The sequence below is a fragment of the Elgaria multicarinata genome, chromosome 14 (genome assembly GCF_023053635.1).
Source record: "Elgaria multicarinata webbii isolate HBS135686 ecotype San Diego chromosome 14, rElgMul1.1.pri, whole genome shotgun sequence".
NCBI classification, from domain to species: Eukaryota; Metazoa; Chordata; class Lepidosauria; order Squamata; family Anguidae; genus Elgaria; species Elgaria multicarinata.
In genome coordinates, this window is record NC_086184.1 from 28,814,129 (window position 1) to 28,828,040 (window position 13,912).

General features: G+C 48.2%; 1 protein-coding gene across 1 annotated transcript in view; it reads left to right on the forward strand.

Annotated features, from left to right (window-relative positions):
- The window catches only part of CETP (cholesteryl ester transfer protein), a 38,264-nt gene that overhangs the window by 2,958 nt on the left and 21,394 nt on the right, over positions 1-13,912 (forward strand). The window contains 5 exon segments of the mRNA XM_063141470.1: positions 1,318-1,432; positions 5,553-5,687; positions 8,021-8,091; positions 10,930-11,017; positions 11,904-11,973. Coding sequence (XP_062997540.1) covers positions 1,318-1,432; positions 5,553-5,687; positions 8,021-8,091; positions 10,930-11,017; positions 11,904-11,973 — 479 coding nt within the window.

Sequence of the window (13,912 nt, forward strand, 5' to 3'; positions counted from 1 at the left end):
TCTTCCTTTTCCTTTTTCAAGTTGACATTGCAATCCTGTATCAGTCTGCTCAGAAGAAAGACCCATTGAGTTCAATTAGACTTACTTCCAATAGGACCTTGGGGCTGAACCTTTCCACCATCTTTCAGGACTGCTCTGCAAGATGCAAAGAGTTGAGTATTGTAACTCTCATATCCTTGGGTTGCTTTTAATACCCAGATTTGACAGATCGGGAAACTGAGGCGGAAGGGTGATGACTTGCCCAAGGCTGAATGTACAGCAGAGAATGCGCTCCAGCCCTTACATCCGAACTGGATCCGAGGCGGTTTGGGTGAAGGCTGAGGCGGCCCGAAGCTGAAGCCAATTGGCTCCGAAGCTTCGGGCTGCCTCGGCGCTTCGGAGCCGCCACACACCTTATCTGCTGCCTCCATTGTTGCTGCCATCTTTCTTCTGGCGGCTTCCAGTGCCACTGACGCCGGAAATGGAGTACACGGCCTACTCCCTTTCATTTCCGCTGGTGGCACTGGAAGCCGCCAGAAGAAAGATGGTGGCAGTGACGGAGGCAGCAGGTAAGCCCCCCTTCCCCTTCCCCACTTACCTGCGTCCACTGCCTCCACTGGCTTGCACCCAGCGGCTTCCACTCTGACGACACTGAAGCCCAGAAGTAGGCCGCGCCATCTATGGCGGCAGACGGCAGAGGCACCAGGTAAGTGGGGAGAGTTTTCTGGGTGCCGGCAGTGCAGTCGGCCCCCAGAAAGCTCAGAGGGCCCAAATTTCGCCTCAGCTTCCGTGCCAAGGCAGGTCGGGAACCCCCAAGGCAGCCCCTAGGTGGATCAGGACTGCTTTGGGGGCTATGGATTGGGCTCCAAGGCAGATTGGGGGGGGTCCCTGCACAGGCCTAGTATAGACATGTTGTAATTAAACACATAGAACTAAATAACGTTCTGTGCCAAGGGTTTCCAACTTCTGCAAATTGTATAAATCAAGCCAATGAATTCCTACATTGAGCAGGGGGTTGGACTCGATGGCCTTATAGGCCCCTTCCAAACCTACTATTCTATGATTCATGTCTGTGTAATTTATTCTGCTGGCCAGCAGGAGAGAAAATAAACTATGCAGGGCATTGAATCTGTGGTATCTTTCTTCTGGCTTCAGAGTTTTCAACTACACATGGAGCCTATTGCTATCTTCACAGTCTTTAGGGCTAGAAACTTAATTTTCCACAAATGAAAACAGAAAAGATTTCCAGGGTGTTGTATACTGTAGCCTGAGAGTTCTTGCTTTAGCACGCCTGTTGCACAATCATGGAGGCACGTGTCTTTGTTCTCTTGCTGGCAGTGAACGAGCAAACGGCTCACGTAATTCAAGCAGCCTTTCGACATGCAGACTACACAGATATTAAAGGGGAGAAGTCCATGAGGTTTCTTGGCAAAATTGCCTATGAATTAACAAAGTAAGTGTGCCTTCTAATCTCCCTTGTTTACATCCTGCCTTTCTGTCCTAAAATAGGGGCTCTTGAGGCGGCTAAAGATAATTATTTAAGTAATAATCAATAAAACAGCAAAACTTTTAAAGCAAAACCCTCATCAGTAGCTGGAAGTCATCTTTCCCAATATAACACCCTCCAGATATTTTGGACTAACAACATAAGAATGGCCCTGTTGGATCAGACCAAATGTCCATCAAGTCCAGCATTCTGTTCACACAGAGGCCAGTCAGCTGTCGACCAGGGAACCCACAAGCAGGACTACAACTCCCACCACCCCCAGCCAGTACAGCCGGTGGTCAGGGATAATGGGACTTGCAGTCCAAAATATCTGGAGGACCTACTCCTCTAAAAACGCGAGTATGCAGGTTCACCCAGGTAAGCTTCATATGGGTAGAGGTGACCCTTTAGATCAGGGTTGCAGATCTCAGACCTGGGGGGCAAATCCAGTCTGGCTGGGGTCCCTAATCCACCCTCCCTGCCTTTAATGATTTGGGAGCTGGATACCTAAAGCAGGGGTGTTGAACCACTTTCAACCTGAGAGCCAACCTCCAGAAAAGTTCTCCGGGGCCGCAGGTGGAAGGCAAAAGTGGAGGGCCCCAGCCACCAGCACACTTTAGGTTAAGGCTCTCACTTCCCATCAGAGATTGAAGAAGAGCTTTAAGCTTTAGGAAGGACATTTCGTCTTTTAAAATGGGGGGGGGGGGGAAGACTGCACAAAATCTGGGAAACCAAATGGTTAGGGGACAGGTGTTAGGGAAAGGGGGCATAGCCAACTGGGACCCCCCAAAGGGCTGGGTTGGGACTCCAAGCAGGTGGGATTGAGTTCCCAGGCCTAAGGCCCTATTCCAGCTGTGTTTCTCCAGGATCTCGCCAGCAAGAGATCTCTCCTGACCCTTCTAACTGGAGATGTCAGGAATTGAACCTGGCACCGTCTGCTACAAAGCATGTTTTACCACTCACTTATGATCTCTCCCCTTCTGGCGCCTGCATTCGTGTTGCCTGGCTGGCAGATACCAGCTTGAGAAGATGTCGTTCCCATGTAGGGCTAAGGCAAAGGCCATGAAGAGATCTGTATTACTTATTAGGGGTGTGCACGGACCCCCCGCTCTGCTTCACTTGCAGATCCGCCATTTTCCGGATCGGGCCGCTCCGCCCCGCCCCCGCTCCGCCCACTTCCGCTCCGCTCCGCCCGGAGCTCCGGATCCAGATCCGGAGCTCCGTTTCCCCCCCCATAGGCTTGCATTGAAAGCTAAAAAATCATACAACTTTTTTTCTGTTCAAGTTAGAAACCTCATGTTTGGCACCATGACACCTCATGGGGATATACACATGCACGCCGAGTTTCAAAGCAATCCCATCATCCCCTGATTTTTGGCGAATTTTTGAAAATCGGGCACCCCACACACAACATCCCTGCGAGGTGGACAGGGGAGGAGGGAGGGAAGGCAGGCAGGCATGCAGCTGGCATTTCTGGGGGCATAAGGAAGTGAGCCAAGGATAAGCCAGTAATGCATATAAAATGGAATAAATCAATAAATAAACAAAGGAGGGGTGGAATTAAAAGCAGCAGTGTTGCTCAATAAACAGCAAGAAGAATTTTTTTAAAAAGGCTATATCTGTCTTTTACCAGCAATAGGGGGACATGCCCGGGGGAGGGGGAAGTAGCTGCCAGTTCAAGACACTGACAGCCACCAACAGCTCTGAGAAGAAGTAAAACGCTCACTTCGACTCATAACAGGCATTGCTCCACCACTGAAAAGTGACCATTCACTTCAACTCATGATAGGCATTGCTCCACCGTTTTACTCTCTTTGGAAGGCTCTAATGGCCTTCCAGTGCAGGAGAGAGTGGGGGCACGTCCACGATGAGATGCCCTAGGGGAGCTCATCCCCTTGCACCACATCTATTCAGTTGTTCACCAAGGTTAGGGTGGGGAGCAGTGCTGTGTTTCTATCTCTTATTCTTGGCTTAGTATATGATTTCAGGTTGTGTTTGTGCATTTGGTGGGGCTACTGTGTTAAAAAACACGGGGAAAAGCCCGTTCAGATGAAGAAAGAGAAGTTTCCCAGAATCCCAAGTTACCTGTTTTGCCTATGCCCTCCTCCAATTTTTGGGATCATCATGACCGGGAGCTGACTCTGCCCCTCAGCCCTTTGAAAAAGGTATTTTTCCCGCCGATTTTTTAAAAACTTCTAGCCCGCGACCCGTACGATGCAGAAAGTTGAGAGTGGTCTCAAAATGACCCCCATCCACGACTCTCTGTGCACAAGAATTTTCAGAATGATAGCTTAAAACCCCCCCCAGTTATCCCCGATTCTTTCCCTCAATGCAATCCTATGGGCGAAAAGCCTAAAACGCCGTTTGAGCCGCGCGGTTGACCCGATTTTCACAAAAATATAGCACGCGACCCGTACGATGCAGAAAGTTGAGAGTGGTCTCAAAATGACCCCCATCCACGACTCTCTGTGCACAAGAATTTTCAGAATGATAGCTTAAACCCCCCCCCAGTTATCCCCGATTCTTTCCCTCAATGCAATCCTATGGGCGAAAAGCCGAAAACGCCGTTTGAGCCGCGCGGTTGACCCGATTTTCACAAAAACATAGCACGCGACCCAGACAACGCAGAGAGGTGAGAGTGGTCTCAAAATGACCCCCATCCACGACTCTCTGTGCACAAGAATTTTCAGAATGATAGCTTCAAAAACAACGTAGTTATGCGCGATTATTTGCCGCAATGCAATCCTATGGCGAAATGTTTTCAAGATGGCGACCGGAGCGCTCCGCCTGAACTAGGAGCTCCGAAAAATGGGCGCTTCTCTTCGCCTTGCTTCTAGGGGGTCCGCGGTCCGCTCCTACTCCGCCTCTGGGTAAGGCGGAGCAGGCCAATCCGCTACTGCTTCTATGCTCCTAATCGGAGCGGAGCACATCCCTATTACTTATTTCTTTATATAGCGCCATCCATACATGTGTCACTGTACAGAATAAAACAATAAATCCCTGCCACAAAGGCTTACAGTCTAATAAAATCACAAAATAAAACCGGAAGGAAGGGAACGCAGCAAAAGGGCAGGAAACATTACAAAAATAAATAATCAACATTACCAACAATGGCCCTGTTCAGACAACACGCTAAACCGTGATGGTTAAGTGTTTTGAGCTAAACGTTATGGCTTAGTGTGTCATGTGAACCATTCCTAACCACGGTTTAAACATGTTCAGTAACCATTTGCTGCAAAAGGGTTAGCAGCTAACCATGGCTTAGCGTGTTGTCTGAACAGGCCCAATAAATAAAATCTAAAGTAAGGTCCCTGAAATTTGAGAGGGCGGGGGGGGGGGGAAGAAAAGCTTTAAATAGCTTGAAGCAGCTATCTGGAAGAGAATTCCAGGAATAGGGAACAGCAATAAAGAATGGATGGAGCCAGGCCAGGAAAACAGAAACCCTTGGGAGAGTAAGAAACATAGCATTCGAGGAGTGAAGAGCACAAGTGGGGCTGTAATGTGAAAAAAGGGCTGAAAGAGAAGGGGGGACTAGTCCATGACAGGCTTTAAAACTCAAAAGAAGATGCTTATACTGAATCCTAAATATAGGGAGCAGTGAAGAGATTTCAGATCAAAGCGATGAGCCAAGAAAACGACTTTAGTGGCAGAATGTTGACTAGAAATCTAAGAACTAATACAAGATAAAGGAAGACCAGTCAGAAGAAGCTTGAAATAAGCAAGATGAGAAACGACCAAATTATGAACAAGAGTCTTAGCAGAAGAAACGGATAAGGACAGTCACATCCTGACGATGTTAACGGAGGAAACCACTGCATGTGGATTGTGGGGTTGCGTCCTGGGAATGTCTTGCTTCTGTTTAGTGAATGTCTTGCTTCTGTTTAGTGAAAGTCTTGCTTCTGTACCCCCACAGCTAGTGCTACTATATAAGAGCAAAGTTGTGATGGTTGGGCTCAGGTGAGCAGGGCAAGTTTATCTGTGGAGGTGTGGAATTTTCCTGCATGTAGACGTCCCACCACTGCGGTCAAACCAGCCCACCCTAGTTCCATTCTACTGAACCACCTTATTCCTCCTTTCCTTTCCAAAGCATCCATATTAATGACCTGTCCATAGAAAACACTGAGGTCAACTTCAAAGAGGATGATGCCATTGACATTGCAATCTGGAACGTCTCAGCCTCGTTCAATGGAACCCTAAGCTATGGATACGTGGGTGCATGGCTGTGAGTATTCCCAGAGACACCATTAGCCTGGTTTGCATGACACACGGGACTTTCTGAGGGTTGTTTACCCCCCAATGAGTTTTGTCATGTGCCAGGCAGGCACCATATGCAGTCCCTGACTGGGGTGAGTGGGTTGCCGTGTCATCCAAACCTGGCCACCATAGGTTAATTGAGCATTAAACAATCCTCACATTACCCTACTACAAATCAGAGGTTATGCGAGGGTTATTTAACCCTTAAATAATCCACAGTAGCTGAGTTCAGATGACATGGTAGCACCCTGGCCATCCTGATCTGGCGTTGCATTTCCAAAATGGCACCCAGCATGCTCCACGACTCATCAGGGGTTAAACAACCCAATGTGAGCCCAGCATGTCATGTGAGCCAGGTCCTAGCATGTCAGTTACTTAGCAGCGGTGTAGTGCCAGAGCGCTGGGGGAGGTGATGTCATTGCATGTCACTTCCTCTGGCAAGTGAGCAAGGTAGTAACAAGGTTTCCAAGTGTTTAAATGGGAACTATTTGTTGCAAGATTTGTTGCAATTATTTGCTGAACATCTTTTGTTACAACATAAATGCATTTTACAAGTCAGATGTTAGAACCACTGAGTTCAATGGAGCTTACTCCCAGGTACGGATGTCCATCATTTCCAAATCTGGTCCTTTTTGGGCCCAATGAATCCCCACTGCCCATATGGTTCAGCTTGCATTTGCAAGCCAAACTGAGGGTTTTCCCCGAAATCCAGGAACTTTTTCAGGTGTTTTTCTTTTTTCCTTAAATAGAGATTTGTGCAAATTGCTGTTGCAATTTGCGTGATTTGCACAAATTGCAGAAATTTTTGCAAATGTCTAAGAAACACAAAACAAACCCACCCACCCACCGAAAATTCATGCGCTGATCTGCGTTGAGTCAGCCCGGCTTGCAGGTAATTGAGCCGAAGCTAATGGAAGCTTGGTGAACTTCAATCCTCTGAAGGATTCTTCCGACGTTGCCATTCCCAGGTAACTATGCCTAAGATTTCAATCATGCCCGGTAAACCTACGCGTGTTATTTTATTAGCGCTTTGTATTGTTTTGCATGCCTCTGTTTTATGGCGGAGTGTTTAACCAGAGTCTTAGGCCTAAGCTAGACCTAAGGTTTATCCTGGGATTGTCCCGGGGTCATCCCTGTTCATGTAAATGACACACAGGATATCCCGGGAGCAGGCAGGGACAACCCCGGGATGATCCCGGGATAAACCTTAGGTTTAGCTAAGGCCATAGCTCCTTTGAACTAGCACTGAAAGTGTGTTTAGCTCCCTTGAGTATAAATACTAGAATAGGATACATGCATCCAGTTCTGGGCTCCACAATTCAAGAAGGACGCAGACAAGCTGGAGCATGTTCAAAAGAGGGCAACCAGGATGATCAGGGGTCTGGAAACAAAGTCCTATGAAGACTGACTGAAAGAACTGGACATGTTTAGCCTGGAGAAGAGAAGATTGAGGGGAGACATGATAGCACTCTTCAAATACTTGAAAGGTTGTCACACAGCGGAGGGCCAGGATCTCTTCTCTATCCTCCCAGAGTGCAGGACACGAAATAATGGGCTCAAGTTAAAGGAAGCCAGATTCCAGCTGGACATCAGGAAAAACTTCCTGACTGTTAGAGTAGTACGACAATGGAACCAGTTACTTAGGGAGGTACCTTGAAGGCCTCTCCCACACTAGAGGCCTTCAAGAGGCAGCTGGAGAACCATCTGTCAGGGATGCTTTAGGGTGGATTCCTGCATTGAGCAGGGGGTTGGACTCGATGGCCTTGTAGGCCACTTCCAATTCTGCTATTCTATGATTCTATGATTCTATATATCTGCGCTGGAAGTTTGGCTATAGGCGTTGTCATGAAGAGCTAGTGCATTTCCAAATTTACCACTATGCTATTGGGTCCTTAGGAGAAAATGGTAGGAAGATGATTCAGCAGTCTCTTTTTCAGTGTAAACCTTTTATTTATTTTTACCCAAGTTCTTTTAACTGGAAATGAAAGGTAGAGAACCCTCGAGCATCTTTCCCCAACCTGGTGCCCACCAGATGTATTGGCCTGCAGCTTTCGTTGTTCCCAGCTACGATGGCCAATGGCTGACCTAGGGCCTTAGGCATGCAACTGACAAGGACCGCAGAACGTTACGCTGAGCTAGAGCATCCAGAGCGTGTGCTCTACCATTCAGACCTTAGCCTTCCTTGTTATCGCTAGCTATTCTCCATCTTCCTGAACCATCTCAGTGGCATCTTAACTGAGAGCACATCTGTTGCGGATGATTGAGGATTTCCACTCCTACTCCTCTTAAATGTTATTACAGGGTGGAATATATCCATGAAATTGACTTTGAAATCGAAGCCTCCATCGATCTCCAGATAAACATGAAAATGAGTAAGTAGTTGCAGAACACCACAACACTGTATCATTGGCTTTATTTAATTTAATAGGTTTATGTACTCGTGACCATATTTTAAAATATCTCTAAGCAGGAATGGTGAACCTCAGGCCTAAAAAGGCCAGCAGGAGGTCCCCATCTGGACCACCAGCTTCACCAATTGGTGATAACACGGATTCAGTACTTGCTTTAATGTAGGGTGACCATGTGAAAAGGAGGACCGGGCTCCTGTATCTTTAACAGTTGCATAGAAAAGGGAATTTCAGCAGGTGTCATTTGTATGCATGTCGCACCTGGTGAAATTTCCTCTTCATCTCAACAGTTAAAGCTGCAGGAGCTATACTGCAGCTATACTGTGACCAGATTTAAAAGAGGGCAGGGCACCTGCAGCTTTAACTGTTGTGATGAAGAGGGAATTTCACCAGGTTCTCCATATATACAAATGACACCTGCTGAAATTCCCTTTAGAATACAACTGTTAAAGATACAGGAGCCCTGTCCTCCTTTTCATTTGGTCACCCTAATTAATACTGTTTAAAAGCCTCCATTGATCCTAATTGAGGTTTTTTTTTTCATGCCTAATTGGAGTACAGGGGCATTTAGGTGGAGAGCATCCAGCTGCTGGAGAGGGAAGGGTTAACTCTCTGCTCCCCAATACTGCATCCCCCCTCAAAGGAATTTACCCCTTCCTGATGGCTATCAAGCTTTTAAAAAGCCTCCATTGGTACCAATGGAGGCTTTTAAAAAGTCTGATTGCCACGGAGAAGGAGCAGTGTATCATTGTGTGTGTGTGTGTGCGTGTGTGTGCATGGGTGTGGGCAATCACCTTGTGGATTCACATGCCAGCAGTAGAGTGCCCCCTCCACACTTTGGGATATGGCCCCACCCACTGCAGGCATGTGACCCCTGACATACTTGCCCAGAACCAATCCGCCCCCTATTTTGGGAAACTTTTCCTCTCCCTGCAAAACAGGCTTTGTTTTTTCTGCCTCTTTCACGAGGCGGGGGGTGGGGTTGAGAGGGGAGAATTTTCTCCTTGGGGAGGTGGACATGGTTCCCACATACCTTTTGGGAGGTGACTGAAGGATCTTTCTATTTTATTTTATTTACTTGAAGAATGCCCCTAGCAGGAGGCTCTGTGTTTACAAAGCATCTTCTCTAGCTCAGCAGCACTTCTTGAACTCCCATGAGAACACGTGACTTTGCCCTTTCCTATAGGCATTCAGGAAGAATTCCCGGGCTGCAGAAGCTTTGCAAAGAGTCCCAGTCTGTTGCAAAGCAAGAACAAATGAGACTTTTGGACTTTTAGAAAGAAAAACATTTTACCTTGCTTGCTCTATGTTGCTGCAAGGAGGAAGAGAATGTTTCTAAAGCTTTAAATCCTGTTTTTGCTTGATTTCTAAAGCTTCTGCAACCTGGGAGCCCTTTCTAAATGCCTAGAGGACAGGATGTGGTCGTGTGGTCTCCTGGGCATTCAGAAAGAACTTCCAGGCTGGAGAAGAATCCTGGGCTCCAAAAACAAAAATAGAAAGAAGATCCATAGCAATCAACCTACACCTTAAAAACTAAGGTGAAATCCTGTCCTCTTCCCCATGAAGACTTCCTGACTGTTAGAGTAGTATGACAATGGAACCAGTTACCTAGGGAGGTTGTGGGCTCTCCCACACTAGAGGCCTTCAAGAGGCAGCTGGACAGCCCTCTGTCAGGGATGCTTTAGGGTGGATTCCTGCATTGAGCAGGGGGCTGGACTCGATGGCCTTATAGGCAGCTTCCAACTCTACTATTCTATGATTCTATGAGAACGTTATTCGAAATTCTCACCTCCCCAGCTTCTTTCACCAGAGTTTTCATTTTGCCCCCACCACCTATGAAATGCTGAAAATGGAAGAAGTGAATTTTTTGGCTCAGCAATATTAATCATATATGCCAGTGAATGGCCCCTTGGGACAGAGGGAGATTAAAGAAAGCTCGCTTCTCCCTTTGTATATAGAAAACTCTGGTTTCTTATGTCCAAAATCGATGGAGCCGTACTGGACATGGCATTTGCAAAATGCTTCTCAAACTTTGCTGCCATATTCTGCTGAACAGCTGGCCAGCAGAAGAAGCATGTTGGGTGGCAGCCATGCTGGGAGGGGTGAGACTTTGAGATCAGTTTTTGTTTAGCCCCCTTTCTTCCTCGAAGGAACCCTTTCTCCTTGTCTGCCGAAGGGTTCTAGAATCAAGGGCAGCTCCAGATTTGAGGGATGCAATGTGTCTTTAGGTGGGCACAGAGGAGACCGGTGGCTCCAATTTTTGGTGTGGCCATGAATCCATGATGGGTTTTACACAAAACCAACCAGAATTCTAAAGGAGCTATCCAAGGTGCTGAACCCTATCCCTCAAATGGGTGCACCACCTTGGATAGCTCCAGTAGAGCTCTGGGTGGTTCTGTCTGAAACCCAGAATGGATTTACAGCTCCATCAAAACCAGAGCCACCAGCCGTCACTGGGTGGACTCCCTCCTCTGTGGGCCCTGGAGGGGTTACTTAGCAGCAGAGAGAGCCCTCCAAGCAGTGCTGGGTGGCTGGGACTAGCCATCCCTTTAATTTCCTTCAATGCTCCTGAGCAATGCTAGGTTGGGGGCATTCTGGGAAATTAAAAGGGAGGCTACATCCTCCTGCTCTGAGCACTGGGAAGGAAACAAAATTGGGGGAGCGGGAATTGGCAGCGGGCCCTGTCAGGGTGTTAGGTCCCTGGCTGCTGCCCACAGATACCAGGTGCTGGCATCGACCCGGCCTGTATCCAACTGGCCCCGGTTTCGTATAACTTGAGGCCTGTATTTCTCTGTTGAACAGCGTGTGAAAAGGAGCGCTTGGCAGTGGACACCTCAGACTGCTACCTGACTTTCCACAAGCTGACCCTGCATCTGCAAAGAGACAAAGAGTACGCTCCGGGATCTGATTTGCATGCCAGGCTCTTTCAGAAGGTCCCTTGGATCCATCTGCCTGTGTTTGGTGTAGGGGTGCAGCAAAAGGAGTGGGTTGGAGAACTGAGCCACTGGTGTGGGATCTTCTGCTCAAGTCATGCCAGCAATGCTTTCCCACAGGCACATCGTAGTGTTTGATCTGCTGACATACCTGCTACATAAAGACCTGTGCAGCAGGTTGGTTGAAAACATAACCAGTCTGGTTATAAAAGCATAACCTGACACAGACTGGCAGGAGCCAGTCTGTGTCAGGTTCAGGCCAGGTCTCCTTGGCGTGTATCATAAAACAGGCTCAGAGCTTGAAGAAGAAGTAGACCAGCCAAGACAGGAAGCAGGGGAGGAAATTCTCCAAGTCTCTCCAGGAGTCAAGGAGGGATCTTTCCAGGAGCTTATCAAACAGGAAGCCCAGGCTCAGAGATCATCTTCCTGCTCCTCCCCATCCCTGGGAACTTAGTCTTTGTCAGAGGGGGAGTGAGAACTGGAATTGACAGATCCCAGAGTCCGCTGCAGGGTCAAGTGGGTGGAGTTGTGAGGAGGTGGGAGGTGGTCTGCGAAGCCCCACCCTCCCCTTTCATCATCAAGGCTCCATTAGCAGATGCCCCCAACAAAGGAAAAAAACAAGAGGGGAAAATAATCCAGACTTTCCATGCACTAAACTAAAACATAACAAGAGGGGGGAAGGGGTGAGATGAGTGCAGGACAGGGATGACGTCATGTGACTACCGTCCGTGCTGCAAATCCACATACCAAGAATGCTGAGTGTGCGATAAATCGCTGGTGTGATGGCGCTCGTTGTCTTTTAAAATGGACTTTTGAACTCACCTCCCGTCTTTCTCTATACAGTCCAGGATGGCTAAAACAGCTTTTTACAAATTTCATCTCGTTTACCTTGAAGCTAGTTCTCAAAAACCAGGTAAGAAACATGGATGGGTCAATGATACAAAAGCAGTAAGAACTGAACAATTAATTAATTGGACTCCAGCATGTCAAAAAACAGATGAGCGAGGAGGCTTAATTTGCAAGGTATTGGGCCCGTTCAGACAACACGCTAAGCCGTGGTTAGTCCGCTAACCCTTTTGCAACAAGTGGTTAGTGAGCTACCGTGGTTAGGAATGGTTCACATGATGCACTGAGCCATAATGTTTAGCTCAAAATGCTTAACCACCGTGGCTTAGCGTGCTGTCTGAGCAGGGCCACTAATAGAATTACAGCTTTGCCTTGAAAGATGGCTAAGGGCTCGAGCCTTGCCTGAGAAACTTGGTAAACTGGAAGAGGATTTTCCCCAGACGGTTAGGTGCTTCCAGATGGAGGGCTTGTAGCCTTACCAATTAAGAAGCATTCTGCAGCTATTAGTGTAAGTAGGACTGTGCTCCGCTTCTCTACAGTTAGGAGAAGCAGGAGCGAGGCGGCCTGATTCGCCTCCGGAAAAGGCAGAGGCGAAGAGAGTCGGGGGGGGGGCTGCAGATCGAGGCGAAGAGGATTGCCTCAATCCAGAGCTCGGGATGCAGGTAAGTGGGGGGGAGGGGGACTCATCTGGCGCTGCCGCAGTCCCTGCGGCAATGGTGATGGAGCCAGGTAAGGGGGTAGGGAGGAGGGAGGCTTACCTGCGTCCATCACAGGCTTCAATTGAGGCCCCGGTTGAAGCCAGAAGTGAAGGCCAAGGCCTCTTCCGGCTTCAAGCTGGGGCCTCAATTGAAGCCCGCGATGACGGACACAGGTAAGGGGGTGGGGAGTGGAGCAGGGGGACCGGCGGAGCGGTGCAAAGCGGATCAGGCCCAAAGCGGATTGGGGGGTCCGTGCACAGCCCTAGTGTAAAGCCCATGTTGTTGTCGGTACTAATAGGCCTATTCCTTTCCCATTTTTTTTTTGCTCCTCAGTCCCCTCCCACACAGGGACTCATGAATAATGCAAACATGGCTCATGCATACTGAATCCCTGCTCTGAAATTTGCCTATGGCACAGCCCCACTCCTCGCCTCACGCGCCCTGATTGGTTGCCTCTGTCCCCTTCCGCCTCCCTCTAACCATGTGACTGTGCCTGGGCCCCGCCTTCACACCACACTGATTGCTCCAGTAGGGCTGTCCGTCAGCCCACTGGTAGAGGGGCTGCCCAGCTTGTTTGGCACGGAGGAAATTAATTGCTGTTAAAGCTTCAGGTTTGAACTTTCTAAACTTTCTGCGTGTCTGCACTGCTCAAGCTTCAGTTTAAAACAAAAACGAGCAAAATTGGTCTGGTAGATCTCTAGCAATAACCCTTATACTACCGTATTCTTATATAAGATGCTGCCTCTATCTCCTTAATGGATTATATTAACAAAGGAGGTAGAAAAGTGGTACAGTGGCATCACCAGTGTCGGACCACGGCAGTGGGGGTCTGGGGTGCAGCAGTCTGGGAGGGCCCACAAATTGCCCCCCTGACAAGTGGTGGTCACCAGTGGAGTGAGGTGGCTTCAAGGAACGCCTCCTCCCATATGTACCTGCCCAGACCCTAAGGTCATCCTCAGGGGTCCTTCTCCATGAGCCCCTGCCAAAGGAAGTGAGGCAGGTGGCTACCAGGAGCAGGGCCTTCTCTGCTGTGGCACCCCGGCTGTGGAATGAGCTCCCTAAGGAGGTTCGCTTGGCACCTACATTATATGCCTTTAGACACCAGGTGAAGACTTTATTCTCCCAGCATTTTAACAGTCTATAAATAAATTTTAACTTAGTGTTTTAAATTCGTAATTTTGCATTGCTGCTGTTTTTATCTGGTTGAGCTTTTATATTGTATTTTATATTATGGTTTTATACTGTTGTGTTATACTTTGAATGTTTTTAATTTTTGTGAACCGCCCAGAGAGCTCCAGCTATTGGGCG